The sequence below is a fragment of the Centropristis striata genome, chromosome 20 (assembly GCF_030273125.1).
Source record: "Centropristis striata isolate RG_2023a ecotype Rhode Island chromosome 20, C.striata_1.0, whole genome shotgun sequence".
Lineage (NCBI taxonomy): Eukaryota > Metazoa > Chordata > Actinopteri > Perciformes > Serranidae > Centropristis > Centropristis striata.
Window position 1 is genome coordinate 16,104,545 of NC_081536.1, and position 14,481 is coordinate 16,119,025.

The 14,481-nt window shown below is 38.1% G+C and overlaps 1 protein-coding gene across 1 annotated transcript in view; it reads left to right on the forward strand.

The window, feature by feature from the left end:
* The window catches only part of col17a1b (collagen, type XVII, alpha 1b), a 28,400-nt gene extending 13,923 nt beyond the window's left edge, over positions 1-14,477 (forward strand). The window contains exons 17-56 of the mRNA XM_059359710.1: positions 645-1,193; positions 1,313-1,363; positions 1,475-1,492; positions 1,609-1,635; positions 1,907-1,969; positions 2,062-2,166; positions 2,261-2,314; positions 3,376-3,411; positions 3,556-3,609; positions 3,714-3,749; positions 3,831-3,866; positions 3,971-4,033; positions 4,967-5,002; positions 5,174-5,245; positions 5,344-5,370; positions 5,766-5,801; positions 5,912-5,947; positions 6,044-6,124; positions 6,252-6,287; positions 6,374-6,457; positions 6,776-6,847; positions 6,975-7,025; positions 7,111-7,170; positions 7,255-7,323; positions 7,577-7,603; positions 7,728-7,778; positions 7,887-7,976; positions 8,083-8,121; positions 9,065-9,169; positions 9,266-9,379; positions 9,579-9,689; positions 9,804-9,965; positions 10,060-10,197; positions 10,280-10,510; positions 10,612-10,761; positions 10,833-11,063; positions 12,037-12,201; positions 12,341-12,421; positions 12,520-12,603; positions 12,703-14,477. Coding sequence (XP_059215693.1) covers positions 645-1,193; positions 1,313-1,363; positions 1,475-1,492; positions 1,609-1,635; positions 1,907-1,969; positions 2,062-2,166; positions 2,261-2,314; positions 3,376-3,411; positions 3,556-3,609; positions 3,714-3,749; positions 3,831-3,866; positions 3,971-4,033; positions 4,967-5,002; positions 5,174-5,245; positions 5,344-5,370; positions 5,766-5,801; positions 5,912-5,947; positions 6,044-6,124; positions 6,252-6,287; positions 6,374-6,457; positions 6,776-6,847; positions 6,975-7,025; positions 7,111-7,170; positions 7,255-7,323; positions 7,577-7,603; positions 7,728-7,778; positions 7,887-7,976; positions 8,083-8,121; positions 9,065-9,169; positions 9,266-9,379; positions 9,579-9,689; positions 9,804-9,965; positions 10,060-10,197; positions 10,280-10,510; positions 10,612-10,761; positions 10,833-11,063; positions 12,037-12,201; positions 12,341-12,421; positions 12,520-12,603; positions 12,703-12,755 — 3,584 coding nt within the window. The 3' untranslated portion in view covers positions 12,756-14,477. The remainder of the gene's footprint in view (positions 1-644; positions 1,194-1,312; positions 1,364-1,474; positions 1,493-1,608; positions 1,636-1,906; positions 1,970-2,061; positions 2,167-2,260; positions 2,315-3,375; positions 3,412-3,555; positions 3,610-3,713; positions 3,750-3,830; positions 3,867-3,970; positions 4,034-4,966; positions 5,003-5,173; positions 5,246-5,343; positions 5,371-5,765; positions 5,802-5,911; positions 5,948-6,043; positions 6,125-6,251; positions 6,288-6,373; positions 6,458-6,775; positions 6,848-6,974; positions 7,026-7,110; positions 7,171-7,254; positions 7,324-7,576; positions 7,604-7,727; positions 7,779-7,886; positions 7,977-8,082; positions 8,122-9,064; positions 9,170-9,265; positions 9,380-9,578; positions 9,690-9,803; positions 9,966-10,059; positions 10,198-10,279; positions 10,511-10,611; positions 10,762-10,832; positions 11,064-12,036; positions 12,202-12,340; positions 12,422-12,519; positions 12,604-12,702) is intronic.
* Positions 14,478-14,481: the final 4 nt, after the last annotated feature.

The following is a 14,481-nucleotide window of genomic DNA, read 5'->3' on the forward strand; positions in this document are numbered from 1 at the left end:
AGATTTCAGGGGGACTCCGCACTGTCAGACTTAAAACCACCTCCTTCTTATTTTTAGCTAATGAGACTTCAACAGGTTGCGGCTGGAAAAGGTTAGCAGCTACTGAACTGCAGAAACAGACACACAGATGGCTACAATTCAAAAATAGCCTTAATGACAAGTAGTAGTGAACTGCACACCAATGGCTAGCTTGTAAGCAATTAAAAGTAAACATTAACCTAAACATTATTTAATGATGATTTAGGTTTGATCTGACATCTTGACATCTGTACAATAATCACTTACTTTGTGTTATATTTAGAATTGAATTGGAGTTAGTCAAAGTTTTATCTATGTTATTTCAGGTTTTTAGGAGAATTGTTCTCTTTAAAAAATCATAATTACATAGGGCACATTTCATTCAAAAAGACAGAATTGTTATACTAATTATTTCTATTGTCCTTTCTAGTCTGCTTGGAAATTAAGTTGAACAAGTATTTAGTTTACGATGCAATACTGTTTTAATAATTAGAATAAGAATAATAAGCAACAAAAGTATATGAAAAATAATGAAAGCAGTAGGCTATATTAATAATATCACATTACTGCCTAAATGTGTTCTCCTTGTTTGTCCATCTCAATTTAATTTTAATGTCTTTTTTCAGCTGAGGACGTGAGAAAGCTGAAGAACCGAGTGGCTACGCTGGAGGCCGAGTCCTCGGTGCTCAATGCTAAAACCAGCCGGCTGTCAGGATCCATCAATGACATCAACGGCTACGGGGCCGCTGGAGCCGGAACTGGAGCTGCAGTTGGAGCTGGAGCTGGAGCGAGAGTCGGAGCTGGAGCTGGAGCTGGAGCGAGAGCCGGAGCTGGAGCTGGAGCTGGAACTGGTGGTGGAGGTGGCTCCCACACTGATAACACATTACTCCTGGGCGCTGGAGAATCTGGAGGCTCAAGCTCCAAAACACGGATCGGGATTGCAACTGGTGGTGGCTCAGCAGGTTCAAATGGCGTTGACATCCACCTTGGAGGTGGTTCTGCTGGTGGTTCTAGTGCTGGTGCCGGTGGATCCACCGGGGCCAGAGCAGGAGCTGCTGGTACTAGCTTCAGCGGCACCTCTGGTACCACTTACAGCGGTGTGGGTGACGCTGCATCTCTTCAGTTGATGGTCCACCAGATGTTAAGAAATGAAATGCAATCACAGTCAATGCGAGGTACTACACACACACACACACACACACACACACACACACACACACACACACACACACACACACACACACAGATACACACCATGCATTGATGTTTACTAAACTGTTGTTTTCTTTCTCAGCTTTCCTTGCATCATCAGTGCAGGGTGAGAGAGGACTGCCTGGGCCTAAAGGTAAAATTCCAATATTATTTAAGTCATCAAATCTAAACACATAGCACACCTTTTTAAATTAATCAATATACGTCATGTTTCATTAATGCTCATATTTTTTACTCTTTTCAGGGGACACAGGAGCTAAAGGTCAGGAGGAAAATCACTTAACTGCTGCATTCTGTGATTCTGTTGTTTTGTTGTATTTCTTTATGTCTATCAGCTACTGTTTACTCTAATCATCATCAAATATATACTTTTCACAGGAGATGCAGGTTTCGCAGGACTACCAGGTACCATAACTAATATTTAGACTGAATAATTACCAGTATGTCATTTCTTTTTAAATTCAGAAAAAATCATAATATAAATAACAAAAAACTGTAAAATAATAATAATAATAATAATAATAATAATAATAATAATAATAATAATAATAATAATAATAATAATGTTTCATTTTATTATGTATAGAAAACAATAAAATATGGAATTTATTACCTTTTTAAGGACTATTTTGTAGAATGATACAGTGATTTTACTGACTGTGACCTTTGACCTCAGGTGCTCCAGGTGCGATGGGACATGCAGGCCCTGAGGGTCCAAAAGGACAGAAAGGAAACCAAGGTACAGATAGTGCTTCAGTTCAAACGACAAGATGCACTGCTTACAACTTATTAATAGTGAGACATTTTATCTGTGTGTTAATGTCTCATCAGGTGATCATGGACAGGACGGGGCACCAGGCCTCAGGGGTCGCGAGGGCCCAGCTGGCCCCAGAGGTGAGGGAGGACCTCCAGGCGTTGGACCAAAGGGTGACAGAGGTATGAAACAGATTCAGTTTGTGTTTATCATTGATACTAACAACGACCAGTTTATGTTGGTTGTGTCACTTCAGGATGTGTTTGGTTTCTGCAGGTTTTCCTGGAGATCCTGGGCCTGCTGGTCCTGTCGGCCTGGCTGGACTTAAAGGTGAGATCTTTGAACATGACCCTTACAAAAACACCAACAGTGTGTATCTATGCATCAAAATGCCCTTGGGTTGACTTGCTGACACAAAGCATTCTTGTATTATTGTATTTAACCTAATTCATTCTTGCTTTTGTTCGACTGCACTGTTAAGCTTTCTGTTGTTACATTGCCTTTTGCCTGGCTTTGTCTGTCAGAGCACCTTGTGAATGCTATTATTAAATTATCATTATTATTGTTATTATTATAATAATAATATTTATTATTATTCCTATTAATAAAAGAAATAAATAACATGAATTAGAAAATACTTTAAAAACAGACACACAACACCTCAGGGGCAAGCTTTTGATTTCAATAACAACACTTTTTTTTACACTTTATTTATTAATATATATAGTTTGAACATTACACATTATAAATTCAGGTGGATTTTGTTTGTATTGTTCATCAAATCATTCAGAAATTTTCACCACTGTTGTTATTATTAATGTGATATTCACTATTAGAACAATTTTACTACCACAAGTAATTTTTTTTACAAACTACTATAGTATATTAAAAATGATCTTGACCTCATGGTGTATGAAGTACAAATGGCACCAGGTGGCAGCAGAGATTCAGTTTGTAAATAAAGCCTCCATGTTGTTCAAGAAAGACTTTATATCCATAAAAACATGATTGATTGAAATTTCTTATTGAGCTAAAGGTAAAACTATTTTCAAAAATGTTAACATGATATTATTATTATTTGTTATACTGTACTTTATTATTTACATAATATACAATTATTATTAATATTACCCACAATTATTAGTATTTTTGATAAAAAGAGCTCTAAATATAGCATCGCTAATAGTTAAAGAATATAATAATAATAAAAAAGTTAATTTAATGTCAATAAACTATAAAAACATGAAGAAAAAGTGTGATCTTATTTGATAATAATTAAAAAAAACATCCTAATTCCAATGTTAGTTCCATGTTATTTAATTAATGTTCTTGTTCAGCCATGTGTTTCCTTTCAAATAATTATTAAAATTATTATTATCATTATTATCTAGGTGAAACTGGAGATCATGGACGTCCTGGAGCACCAGGTGAGTTATCATTCATGTAGAGCATCACAGTATCCACAGAAACACCAGCTGAATTGAACATTATGTCAAATTTACTGTCTGAACATGTTGTTTGTGGTGCCTGGACTTAATCTTTGGCATTTCATATGAACTGTTTGGTTACAGGTCAACCAGGTACTCAGGGTTTCCGTGGTGAGGCCGGGCTACCTGGACCTAAAGGTGGGTCACATGGACTTTGTGCAGCTACTAAATACACTGAAATGCATATTTCGTTGTTTTTATAATCTATAATGTTGCTCACAGCCACTCTTCTTGCTGTGCAGGTGACAGAGGGCTTGCTGGATTCCAAGGACTTAAAGGTTTGTTGTTACCTCATCAGGTTTTTATGGACTTGTGGGGTCAGTGAAGGATTCTAACTGGAGTTTTAATTATCATTTTAGGTGAAACTGGTGACACAGGTCTCAGAGGCATGAAAGGTCAGTACAGCGTTTTAAATTAAACTATATTTGAAGCTGCCATTTGCACATTACTACATATACACAACTGTGCAGTTTCCTAATCTAGTTGTCCCACTCCTCAGGTGATCCTGGTGTACCAGGTCAGCCAGGTCCCACTGGAGACAAAGGACCCAAAGGATCAATGGGTGAGTCACAACCAGCCACAGATAACTTATTAATTCTCACACTCTCAGATCATTGTGTATCAGAACTATAAAAAACTTTCAAAACCCCTCTGCCTCGAATTTCGGTTTATTATTTTTCAGTTTGGCTCTTTTTTCTGGTTTCCGCCTGGGTTATTGCTGCTGTATTACAGAGCACTGCAGTGTTTGATGCAATGCATTGAAATAACTGTTGTTGCTACTCATTGACATATCCCAGACTGTGAAAAAAAAATCCTCCAAGCATTTAGTAAATAGAAATAAATGTGTTTGTTTTTTTGGATAACAAGTGGCATTATGTAAACATATGAGCATTTAATGAGTTACAATTCTGAAAGTTAATGAATATTGGAAGTGATGATCAGCACTGAGGTTGGATAAAAGATGAATATTAATAGATCATTTTATGGTAGTTTTTTCTCCTCTAAGGACATCAGAGCAATGTGTTGGGAATGAGGCACAAGGGTTAATCCGTACAAAAACAAAAAAACAGACTTAACTTTAATAAATTAGTGTGTGATTGTGACAAAAAATTCCCCATCCAAGAAACTGAAGAAAACATTTAAAAAAATGCTTATCAAGCCCATTTCGCCTTTTTAAAATTTTGATTCTATACAGTTAGTTATTTAAACTATTCAGAATTGAAGTTGAATTGTATAGCTTCTTTCTCAACCTGTAATTTTTATTATTATGTGAAGTCATGACCATTGATTTCAATCTATGATTTCAATGAGTAACAAGAGTATTTAATAACAACGTCCACCAGGGGGCAGCACTCAGGACTCTGTTCATGAAGCTTATTTTACTGTTTAGTGCACAACAAAAGTAATTGAACATAAACTGGCTATTAAGATTAATATTGTTGTGACTTATAGATTTAAGTTCAGTATATTTGTTTTTCCCTTTGTATGTCATCAGGCTTGGCTGGAGTTGATGGAGTTAAAGGATCAAGAGGTATGAGTCAATTTTTAAGCATGACAGATTCACCTACATATTTATTTTGATGTGCAAAAGATAGATTAAGACAAGGATTCTCTTCTTTTTCCTGAATAATTAGTTTTGCAGACACTCAAATAAATCAACCTTAATCTTCAGAAATTATATTATTTCATTTTTGGCCCTCAGGTGACCAAGGCCATGCTGGGCCACCTGGACTCAGAGGTCCTTCTGGGCCTCCTGGAGATGCTGCACTACCAGGTAAAGTGATGTCACTCTGATGAAACTGGATCTTCAGCTAGATTAACATCATAATTAGTGGAGTATTAGATTGATTCACGATATTTCCTTCTCTGTAGGACAACCTGGGCTTCAAGGACCACCAGGTATGACTCTACTATTAATACAAAAACACTGTAGTTCTATTATGTTTTAACATTATATTTATTGGTATTTAACATTGAATCATTCAGGGGAAAACATAAATGCATTTTTATATTTAATATATTATCTGTCACACAACAACAATATTAATAATAATAATAATAATAATAATAATAATAATATACCAATAAGAAGTGAAGTATTTTTATAGTGCCATTTTATTTATAAATTTAATTTCAGCCTGCTCACTTTCCAGGAATTGTATGAATGTGTTTTTTATTTATTTAACGTCACTCACGCAACATGGGTTGATGTCTCCAAATTTTTCATTATTTCTTAATTATTATTATTATTATTATTATTGTACTCTAAAAATGTACTTGAATCTCACTTTCAGGGATACCAGGAAATCCAGGACGTCCTGGCTCTAAAGGTATAGCTCTCCTAAATGCCTCCTACTGCGGAAAATGCATGCTTTCCAAAATACTGTCTGTTTTGTGCTGTTAATCTGTGCATCTAATGTACCATGTGTGTCTGTTTTAGGTGAAACAGGTCCACCAGGAAGAATCATCAATGCAGGTAACAAATCACAACAAAATATGTATTTTAACATCCTAAAAATGTTATCATAGTTTAAAGGTTTTTGACCATAATTTTTGTTTTTTCATTCTTCAGCTGGCTCTACTTCTATTAGCATCCCAGGACCACCCGGGCCTGCTGGTCCTCCTGGCCCTGCTGGACCTCCAGGATTATCAGGTCCGACTCTGAAAGTAGCCAGATAATGTTCTTGGCATCCTGTTTATCTTTTCTTTAAGCCCTGGATGATTGTACCATATCAGTAGTAATAATACATGTACTCATATTTCTTGCTTTACCTCCTCAGGTCCCATCGGCCCTGCTGGTCTGCCTGGCCAACCTGGTAGGTCATTGTCATTTTTTACTTTTTGGATCGGATATATAGCTGTCAGAGTCTCATGGATGCTTTTCCTTTATTTGTTTTTACAGGTGCTAAAGGTGACAGGGGATACAAGGGAGAGCAGGGAGAACAAGGAATCACAGTGAGAACGAGTGAAAGTCTGTCAACGTCAAGTGAGTACTTGTAGTGTTACTATCTGCAGAAAACACTTAAAGTGAGGAATATGTAACTTTTGAGCAGAAAATACAAAAACACAATCCTTGTGTTGCAATTGAAATGCTGAATTCATAACAGATAAAATTCACTCCTGTAAATGTTAGCATTAGCATTAGCCTGTGATTACAACTTGTGGCCACAGAGGGCGCTGTTCAGCCAAAGTTATATTGTGTCGCTTTAATGTAATTTTCCAAGCTTTTAACCTGGTTTGTCCCGATCTACACACGGGAATATTGATAATTACTCATAATGTTTTGTTTCTGTTTCTGCTTCAGGGCAGTTTAGTGCCAGCGGAGGTTCAGGACAACCTGGTCCACCTGGCCCACCCGGCCCCCCTGGACGTCCAGGTAAATAAACAACATGCTCTGTTAATTATTTTGTAGATTTAGTTTGACGCTATCTGAGAATGACCTCAGCTTCCTCTTCAAACATTCTTCAAAGCATTACTGACCATTTCACAAATGTCTTCATCAGGAGATTCAAGACAAGGACCTCCAGGACCTCCTGGGCCTCAAGGTCCAACAGGCAAGTATTTAAGCTAATTAAATCCACATTTTCAAATATGGACTCATCCATTCCTTATATTAAATTTTAATCATCTTTTTTTCAGGTTATGGAAGACCAGGACCTAAAGGAGATAAAGGAGAATCAGGCTTTTCATCCAGCTCTGGTACGATCCAGAATCTAAACTCAGTGTTGATGTGGGTTTTAATTAGCAGCCACAGAAAACATTTTAACTCTGTTCTTCTTACAGGAACATATTATACTGGGCCACCAGGACCACCAGGACCACCTGGGCCTACTGGGCCTAAAGGATCAGCAGGTGATCAGATTATATAAAGACCATTACAGAAATGTCTTTTTTTCCTTTAGTTTAAATAATAAAACTAAATCTATAAAGGCTCTTTTTCTTTTCTTTGAAATGCAGTTGATATTATACAAGTTATATTATAGTTATTCATATTTACTATTATAACTTATTTTTATTTTTATTTTACAATGATGCTTCACAATAAAAACAATTGAAACAATAGTTCTATTCATATTTAATTTTGAAATCTTTGTCATTATTTTAGGTCCTCCTGGACTCCAGGGATACCAAGGTAATTATCTTTGATTATTTAGTGTGTATCTTATAAAAAATAAAACTTTTTCACCATCTGATACACAGTAATACAGCTCGTTGTGACAGCATAAATAACTGTTGCATCTTCATGTGCGTCTCAGGTGAACCAGGTGTGCCAGGAAATCCAGGAAGACCAGGAAGCTCTGAGAGAGGTCACGATTCAAACACAAATAATATAAAATCATATTTTCACACAATCACACAGTTAAAGGGCTTTAATGCACAGTGTGATTAATTGTTTGTTTATTCCTTCCTTACAGTGTCGACTGCTTACAGTGGAGGACAGGCGATCCCTGGACCGCCAGGTCCACCTGGACCACAGGGATATCCTGGAGTACAAGGACCTAAAGGTATGAACACATCAGAGTCTGTGAATGCTGTTGGTGTTTTATTGTCTGTATTTCAGAGTTAATTCTTGACATGACGATAACACTGTTGTTGTTTATCATTTATTAGGCGACACTGGAGCACCTGGTTTTCCCGGATCTTCAAGAGGTAGAGAAAATCATAATTAACTTTGCAATAACACACAAAGTCAAGTGTTTTATCATAGACTGTATAAAAGAAAGTCACCATGACTCGGCCCAGTGGTTTGTGGGCTACCATTTTGAAGCCTCAAGTTTGAAATTTTAGGCATCACCATTTTTTTTTTTTTTTTTGGAGCTGGAAGTTACCATATTTGAAGGAGAGGGAGGAGCTGAATTATAAACACGACTGCTACTTAACTAGCTTGGTTTGCAGGGTTAATCCCTTATTCATGCTAGCTGTGGTATTCATTTTTGCTAGTAAAAAACAGGCTCAAAAGAAAAAGTACTTACTAGATAAAATGAACAGCCGAAACCTTATAGTGTCTTTGAGCACAACTAAATGCTGGATAAAAACATTTGTAAAAACACACAGTAAAAGGGTCAAAGTTCAAAGATACAAACACAGAAGACACCCAGAAACAAGTTCCTGGCTTTTTAAATGTAAACAGTGCCATGGATTGCTGCATTGCTACGCCCCTGTCTTGGTCGTGAGGTTCCTGTGCTAACGACTTGTCAATCACATGGTAGCCCTTAATGATACCCTGCTTTATTCGTAGATTTTATTCCAAATGACACCATAGTCAAAACACACATACAAAATAAACATCATGCTGTATTGGAGAAGACTTGAAACTAGCAAATGAGACCAATAACTCATTAGGTAGATATTTACTGAGGGATTAAATCAAGTGAGAAGTAGGGTCATTTTCTCATAGACTTCTTTTTGCAACCAGTGGAGTCGCCCCCTGCTGGCCATAAGAAAGAGTGCAGCTTTTAGCATTTCTGCAACAGCTTCACTTTTTAGTCTACTTCCTTTATCCAGTCTATGGTCTATATTTTGTATAAGCACAAATATTTAAATTATTTAAATACTAACTACATATTTTCTTTATTTTCTAATCTGTCCTCAGCTGTCTCAGTCACCGCAGGCCCTCCTGGTCCTCCAGGTCCCCCTGGCCCTCCAGGCTCCTTCTCTTCTTCTAGTGAGATGCGGCAGTACATCGGCGACTATCTGAGTGGGAATTTTTCTGAAGCAACGTCACACGCTTACAGGCTGTTAGAGGAGAGGAGGAGAGAGCAGCGATCTAACATGTTTTATTTGTTCGATACAGGCAGAAGCAGTAGTATCCCCGGACCTCCAGGTCCACCTGGGCCTCCAGGAATCCCCGGAACCTTCTCCGGCTCTATGGAGGACATCTCCGCTCGCGTCATTGCATACATTCAACGTAAGACTCTGCTTCTCACCTGAATTTATATCACCCAATGAACCAACTCCTAATATTGGAGTGGATGGAAACCAGTAATTGGTTCAAATTTGTGATACATTTGGACGGAAATCTTGCTGTGATAGTGTTTGCAGTGTGCACGTATAAGGGAAATTATAGCAGAATGGGAACCACCACTAACCGTGTTGCGCAATTTCAGGTTCAGGCTCAGGTTTCGGCGGTGGTGCTCAAGGTCCTCCAGGACCACCTGGTCCACCTGGACCTGGCTCTGGATCCCTTAGCGTCAGCGGTCTCATCGTGATGCTTCAGAGTATGTATAACAGTTATTCTGGCTGAGCCAAATGAATACAAAAAAGTTTGAGGACTGGCTTTTATCAGGGGATGCTCTGGGCTTAACTCAGTCTCTCTGCTGTGATCTCCCCAGGAGAAGATGTGAGGAGGTATTTGACAGGACCACCAGGACCACAAGGACCACCAGGACAACCAGGACATCCTGGACAACCAGGAACATCAGTAGCATCAGGAGGATTTTCAGGCAGTTACAATGTCCAAGAGGTCGCCCAATATGTATTCAAAATCATGAATGGTAAGCACAGGTAGCAATAATTGACAAACAAAAACCCTGGAAGTCAAGCTTGATTGAATCAATCAATCAAATTGCATTTTGTTGTCATTTTCAGACAGAGGGATTGCCAGAGGTCCACCTGGGCCACCTGGTCCTCAGGGTCCTGTGGGTCCTGCCGGGCCTACTAGGACAGCTAGTTCAGGGGTAACTGGCTTCACTACCGCTACGCTTGACTATTCTGAGCTGATGAGACGTAAGTCATTGCCAGACACCTTCTTGTTGTTCAGCAGTGAAAATTTAGACACTCATAATCTGTTGTATCTTGCTCTATTTAGACCCAGACTTCCGTACGTGGATTTCCAGTGCCATACAACAGGGTCTTTCTGGTTCTCCGGGTGTTCAAGGGCAACGTGGGCAACCTGGGCAACCTGGGGAACCTGGGCCTCCTGGGCCTCCTGGGCCTCAGGGGCCGCGAGGAGTCTCCACTCAAGGGTCTCACTCTTCCACTGTGTATGGATCTGGAGGTCGTGGCTACAGCATGGAGGACATTCAGCGTTACCTGCAGGGTGAGTTTACCATACATTTTCTCTTTTTACAAGGTTACCTCATCTTGCTGTGCATTTGTAGCCAATTTAATGATATTAACGTCGACTTAAATCTTTCCCAGGTTCTGGTTTCAGAGGCCTTCCTGGTCCTCCTGGTCCTCAAGGTCCACAGGGACCACAGGGTCCACCAGGGGGTAGCAGCGGATCAGTTTCCTACAGTGCAACCTTCCCTCAGGAGAGCATCCGCACTGAAATTCAGAACTATCTGAGCAGTAAGTTCCTAACACGCAGATCATGTGAGCACAGAAGAGAGTGGATATTATGGATAATCTTTGTCTTTTAGGTGACAATGTTCGTCGGGCCATCATCGGACCTCCAGGGCCTCAAGGGCCTCAAGGGCCGAGGGGTCAGAAGGGAGATCGTGGAGAGCCGGGCCACATCCAGAGCTATTCCCAGAGCTACACTCAGGGTGACGCTCGATACGCCTCTGAGTACAAACATAGCGATGCCAGCAGGATCGGTGAGACAATGGACTACTCCAACGTCGCCATGAGGGTTACAGACTACATCAAGAGTGAGTCGATCAAAGCAGTCCCGTATTGAGATTTATTTTGTAGTTATCTAAATCAGGAGATTTCAAAGTCTGACACTGAAACACCCCCATTATCTAAAGTGCAAAGTATTCATTGATTTTCCACTTCTATTAGGTTTTTTTGCCTTACTTTGCAGTTCTTTGGTAAAGACTCTAACTATAGATCCGTCATTCATTAGCTCAGATGTTACAAATCTCCATAAATGTTCTTAGAAATTGTAAAAAAAAACTAAGAAAAAAAAGACACTTCTTACAACCCCAGAAGTTTTTTCAGTATTAAAGTAATCCAGTGATGTTTTTTGGACACTTAGAGTTTTATATTTCAAGAGTTATGTTCTTAGTAAATATGTGCTATTTATATGTGAAGAACATACATCTGAAGATAAAGCCAATTCAAAATTATTTTTTATTTTGTTGACATTTTATATTTGGGGCATCTCTTTTTATCTTTCCATAAATCAGAAGATTAAAAAAAATATATTCCCCAAGGTTTTAGGAATAAAATGTTATTAAAAAAACCCTCTGTAAAAATATTCAGAATATAGATACAAACTAAGCTGGAAACATTATTATTATTATTGTTATTGATTTTAAGAAAATGTTGTACATTTCTAAAAAAATGTGTAAGATACGTTAGGTTAAATGTTAAAAATGTATCCCCCCAGTTGAAGATTACTTACATTAAGACAATTATAATTTGAAAAAGTGTGGAAAAAACAAAACACATAATGGATGCTTTCTTCCCACTAGCCTGAAAATATAATGGAAGCAAAATAGCCCAAACGTTTAAAGTTGACTAGTTCATGGGAAACTTTGTTAGTTTACCAAAATGTAAACAAATATTGTTTAAAAACAAAAAAAAGATTTGGTCTGAGTGTCCCCACAGTGTCAGACCCGTGATTTAAGTAGAGGATTTAGGATGATGATGATTTTTGATATAACAACCCTCCTCTAGATCAAGGCCTGCTGCAGGACTATCTGGTTGACGGTCCCTGGAGGGCGCATGTACGGGCGATCCAAGGCCCCCCTGGTCCACCTGGCCCCGCTGGACCACCTGGTCAGAGCCGCGTCATCGGGGCCTACGGCAACGTCACGGCTGACCTCATGCAGTTCTTCAGAAGTGAGGATACAGAGTTTTAGATTTTTCCACATACTGTATCAAGTCAAACCTCACAGCAATGGAAAACCAGGCGTTATGTAAGTGTAGCTGGAAAATGTTGCTTCACCATGACTGAATCTGTGCTTCTGCTCCTGTACAGCCTACGGCACCATCGCCGGCCCTCCAGGAGCCCATGGACCAAAGGGTGACAGAGGGTACCCAGGACCCAGAGGAGAAAAGGGTAAACAGAGCAGATAAAACTCTATGTGTTTCCCAATGTAGTGTTTCTAGTGGAGCCACTGAGAGTCAAGCAAGTCTGAGAGTTTTATGTGTTTACAGGTGATCAAGGACAGCCAGGTTTACCCGGAATGCCAGGGCCACAAACTGTAATGATTCCACACAGAGTGCAGAAGAGGGATACAGGTAACTTCAGTCAGTTGTTGCTAATCTGCATAAAAAATGTCCAGTGTTGCAAATTGTTCATGTGACTCATCACTGCACCGTATTTTTCATTCACTGCAGGTGATAAAGTGGTTCCTCGTCGTAAGCATCGCCGTCACGCCAACGGTGCCTAAACATACTACTGGATCATATCTTCATTTTTATTCATCTGGTTTTCTTTTAGATGTTCAACTCCTTTTAGCCCTTTTAACATTCAATGAGTAGCAGTAATGGCAACTTAGATTGCTTTTTGACTTGTTAGAATTTCAAGCCAACATATCCAAAGGCATTTCTTCTATTCTAATTTCTTACTAGTGGAAATGTTCATTATAGATATATGTTACTCAATTTGAAATAGTCAGGTTTTAATTCCAACTCAAAATATCCAAATTTTTAATTGTTTATATCAACAATAGATTTGTTACTTGTGGAAATGTTCATTGTAGGTATTTTTACATTAACTTAGTCAACTTACACCATTTGCTTCTATTCAAAATCAATTACAGATATCTCCAATTAAGTTTTGAAGTGTTACAATTCCAAGTCTACGTTTACAAAAGGTTCTATCTTGATATAAACAATTAATTTCTTACTAGCGGAAAAGTTTATTGTGAATGCCTAATTATAACTAGTCGACTTTTATGATCGACTTCTTTTCAAAATCAATTACAGATATCTCCAATTAAGTTTTGAAGTGGTATAATTTCAAGTCGACAAGTGCAAAATGTCAACTCTTGATATCAACAATGAATATCTTAATTGCAAAGTTGGAAATGTTCATTGTCAATATCTGTAACTTAATAACATATAGTAAACTTTTACCATTGACTTCCATTTAAACTCAAAAACAGATATGTATGTGCAATTTTTGACATGTTTCCAAGTAAACATGTCAATTAATGACAATTTTGACACGTCAAAAGATACTAGTCGGCCCTACTGATGAAATGTTAAAAGGTCTTGCCATAGTTCAACAGTAGCAATGCAAATAGTTAAAATGTGCCTTATTGTTGCCATCTGTAGAAAAGTCACAGGACAATTTCAAAAGCAGCCAAAAAACGCAGTACGTCTCATTTAGAACGGCTTCACTAGAGACATGGTGGATTTAGCTGCTGGTCAGGGTCTTTGTCACACAGACGTCATTATTTTAACATTTGGGTGTATAATGTTTACTTTGCTTAGATGCTTGCAGACTCTTTGTTATTTCCAGGGGCAGCTTTGTTTAAGATAATATGTATGTTTAAGCAATAAGTAGCTGATATTTTAATTGCACTTTGCATCTTTTCTCACTGCTTGTGTATCTTGAGTGTCTGGTGTATGTTTCTTTTTGTATTCATTGTCTTTTGAGGATTATATTGTATTGAGGACTATATATGTGTTACATGTTGTGTCAAGGTTACAATATTATCCGATCATCCACATAAACCAACCTCCAGCCTTAAAGACCCCTGGAAATTATCCATTCATCCCGTACAAATTACAAGGCAATTAAAATTTTTAAAATGATATAAAGCAATGCATCATTACCAGTCAGAGTGAGGTTCATTTGTGCAGCATGGAGGGGACTTTGATTACAGTAAATGTTTCTGTAATTAAGACTTGATGATTTACTTGAAAGGGTTGTTGGTAAAATAAATAAATAAAGTACTTCGTTCGCATGGTTGAGAGACAGATAATCACTAAGAAGTGACTGATTGGATTGTATATTTTTTATAAGAGTGCACTGTAATTGATATATTTTCTTTATACCTTTAAGTGTTGGAAAGATTAAATTATAAAATGTTCCCAGATTATGTTTTACGTGATTGAACTTCATCAATATATTTGAAAGACACACAAATAAATCTATTTTTGGACTTG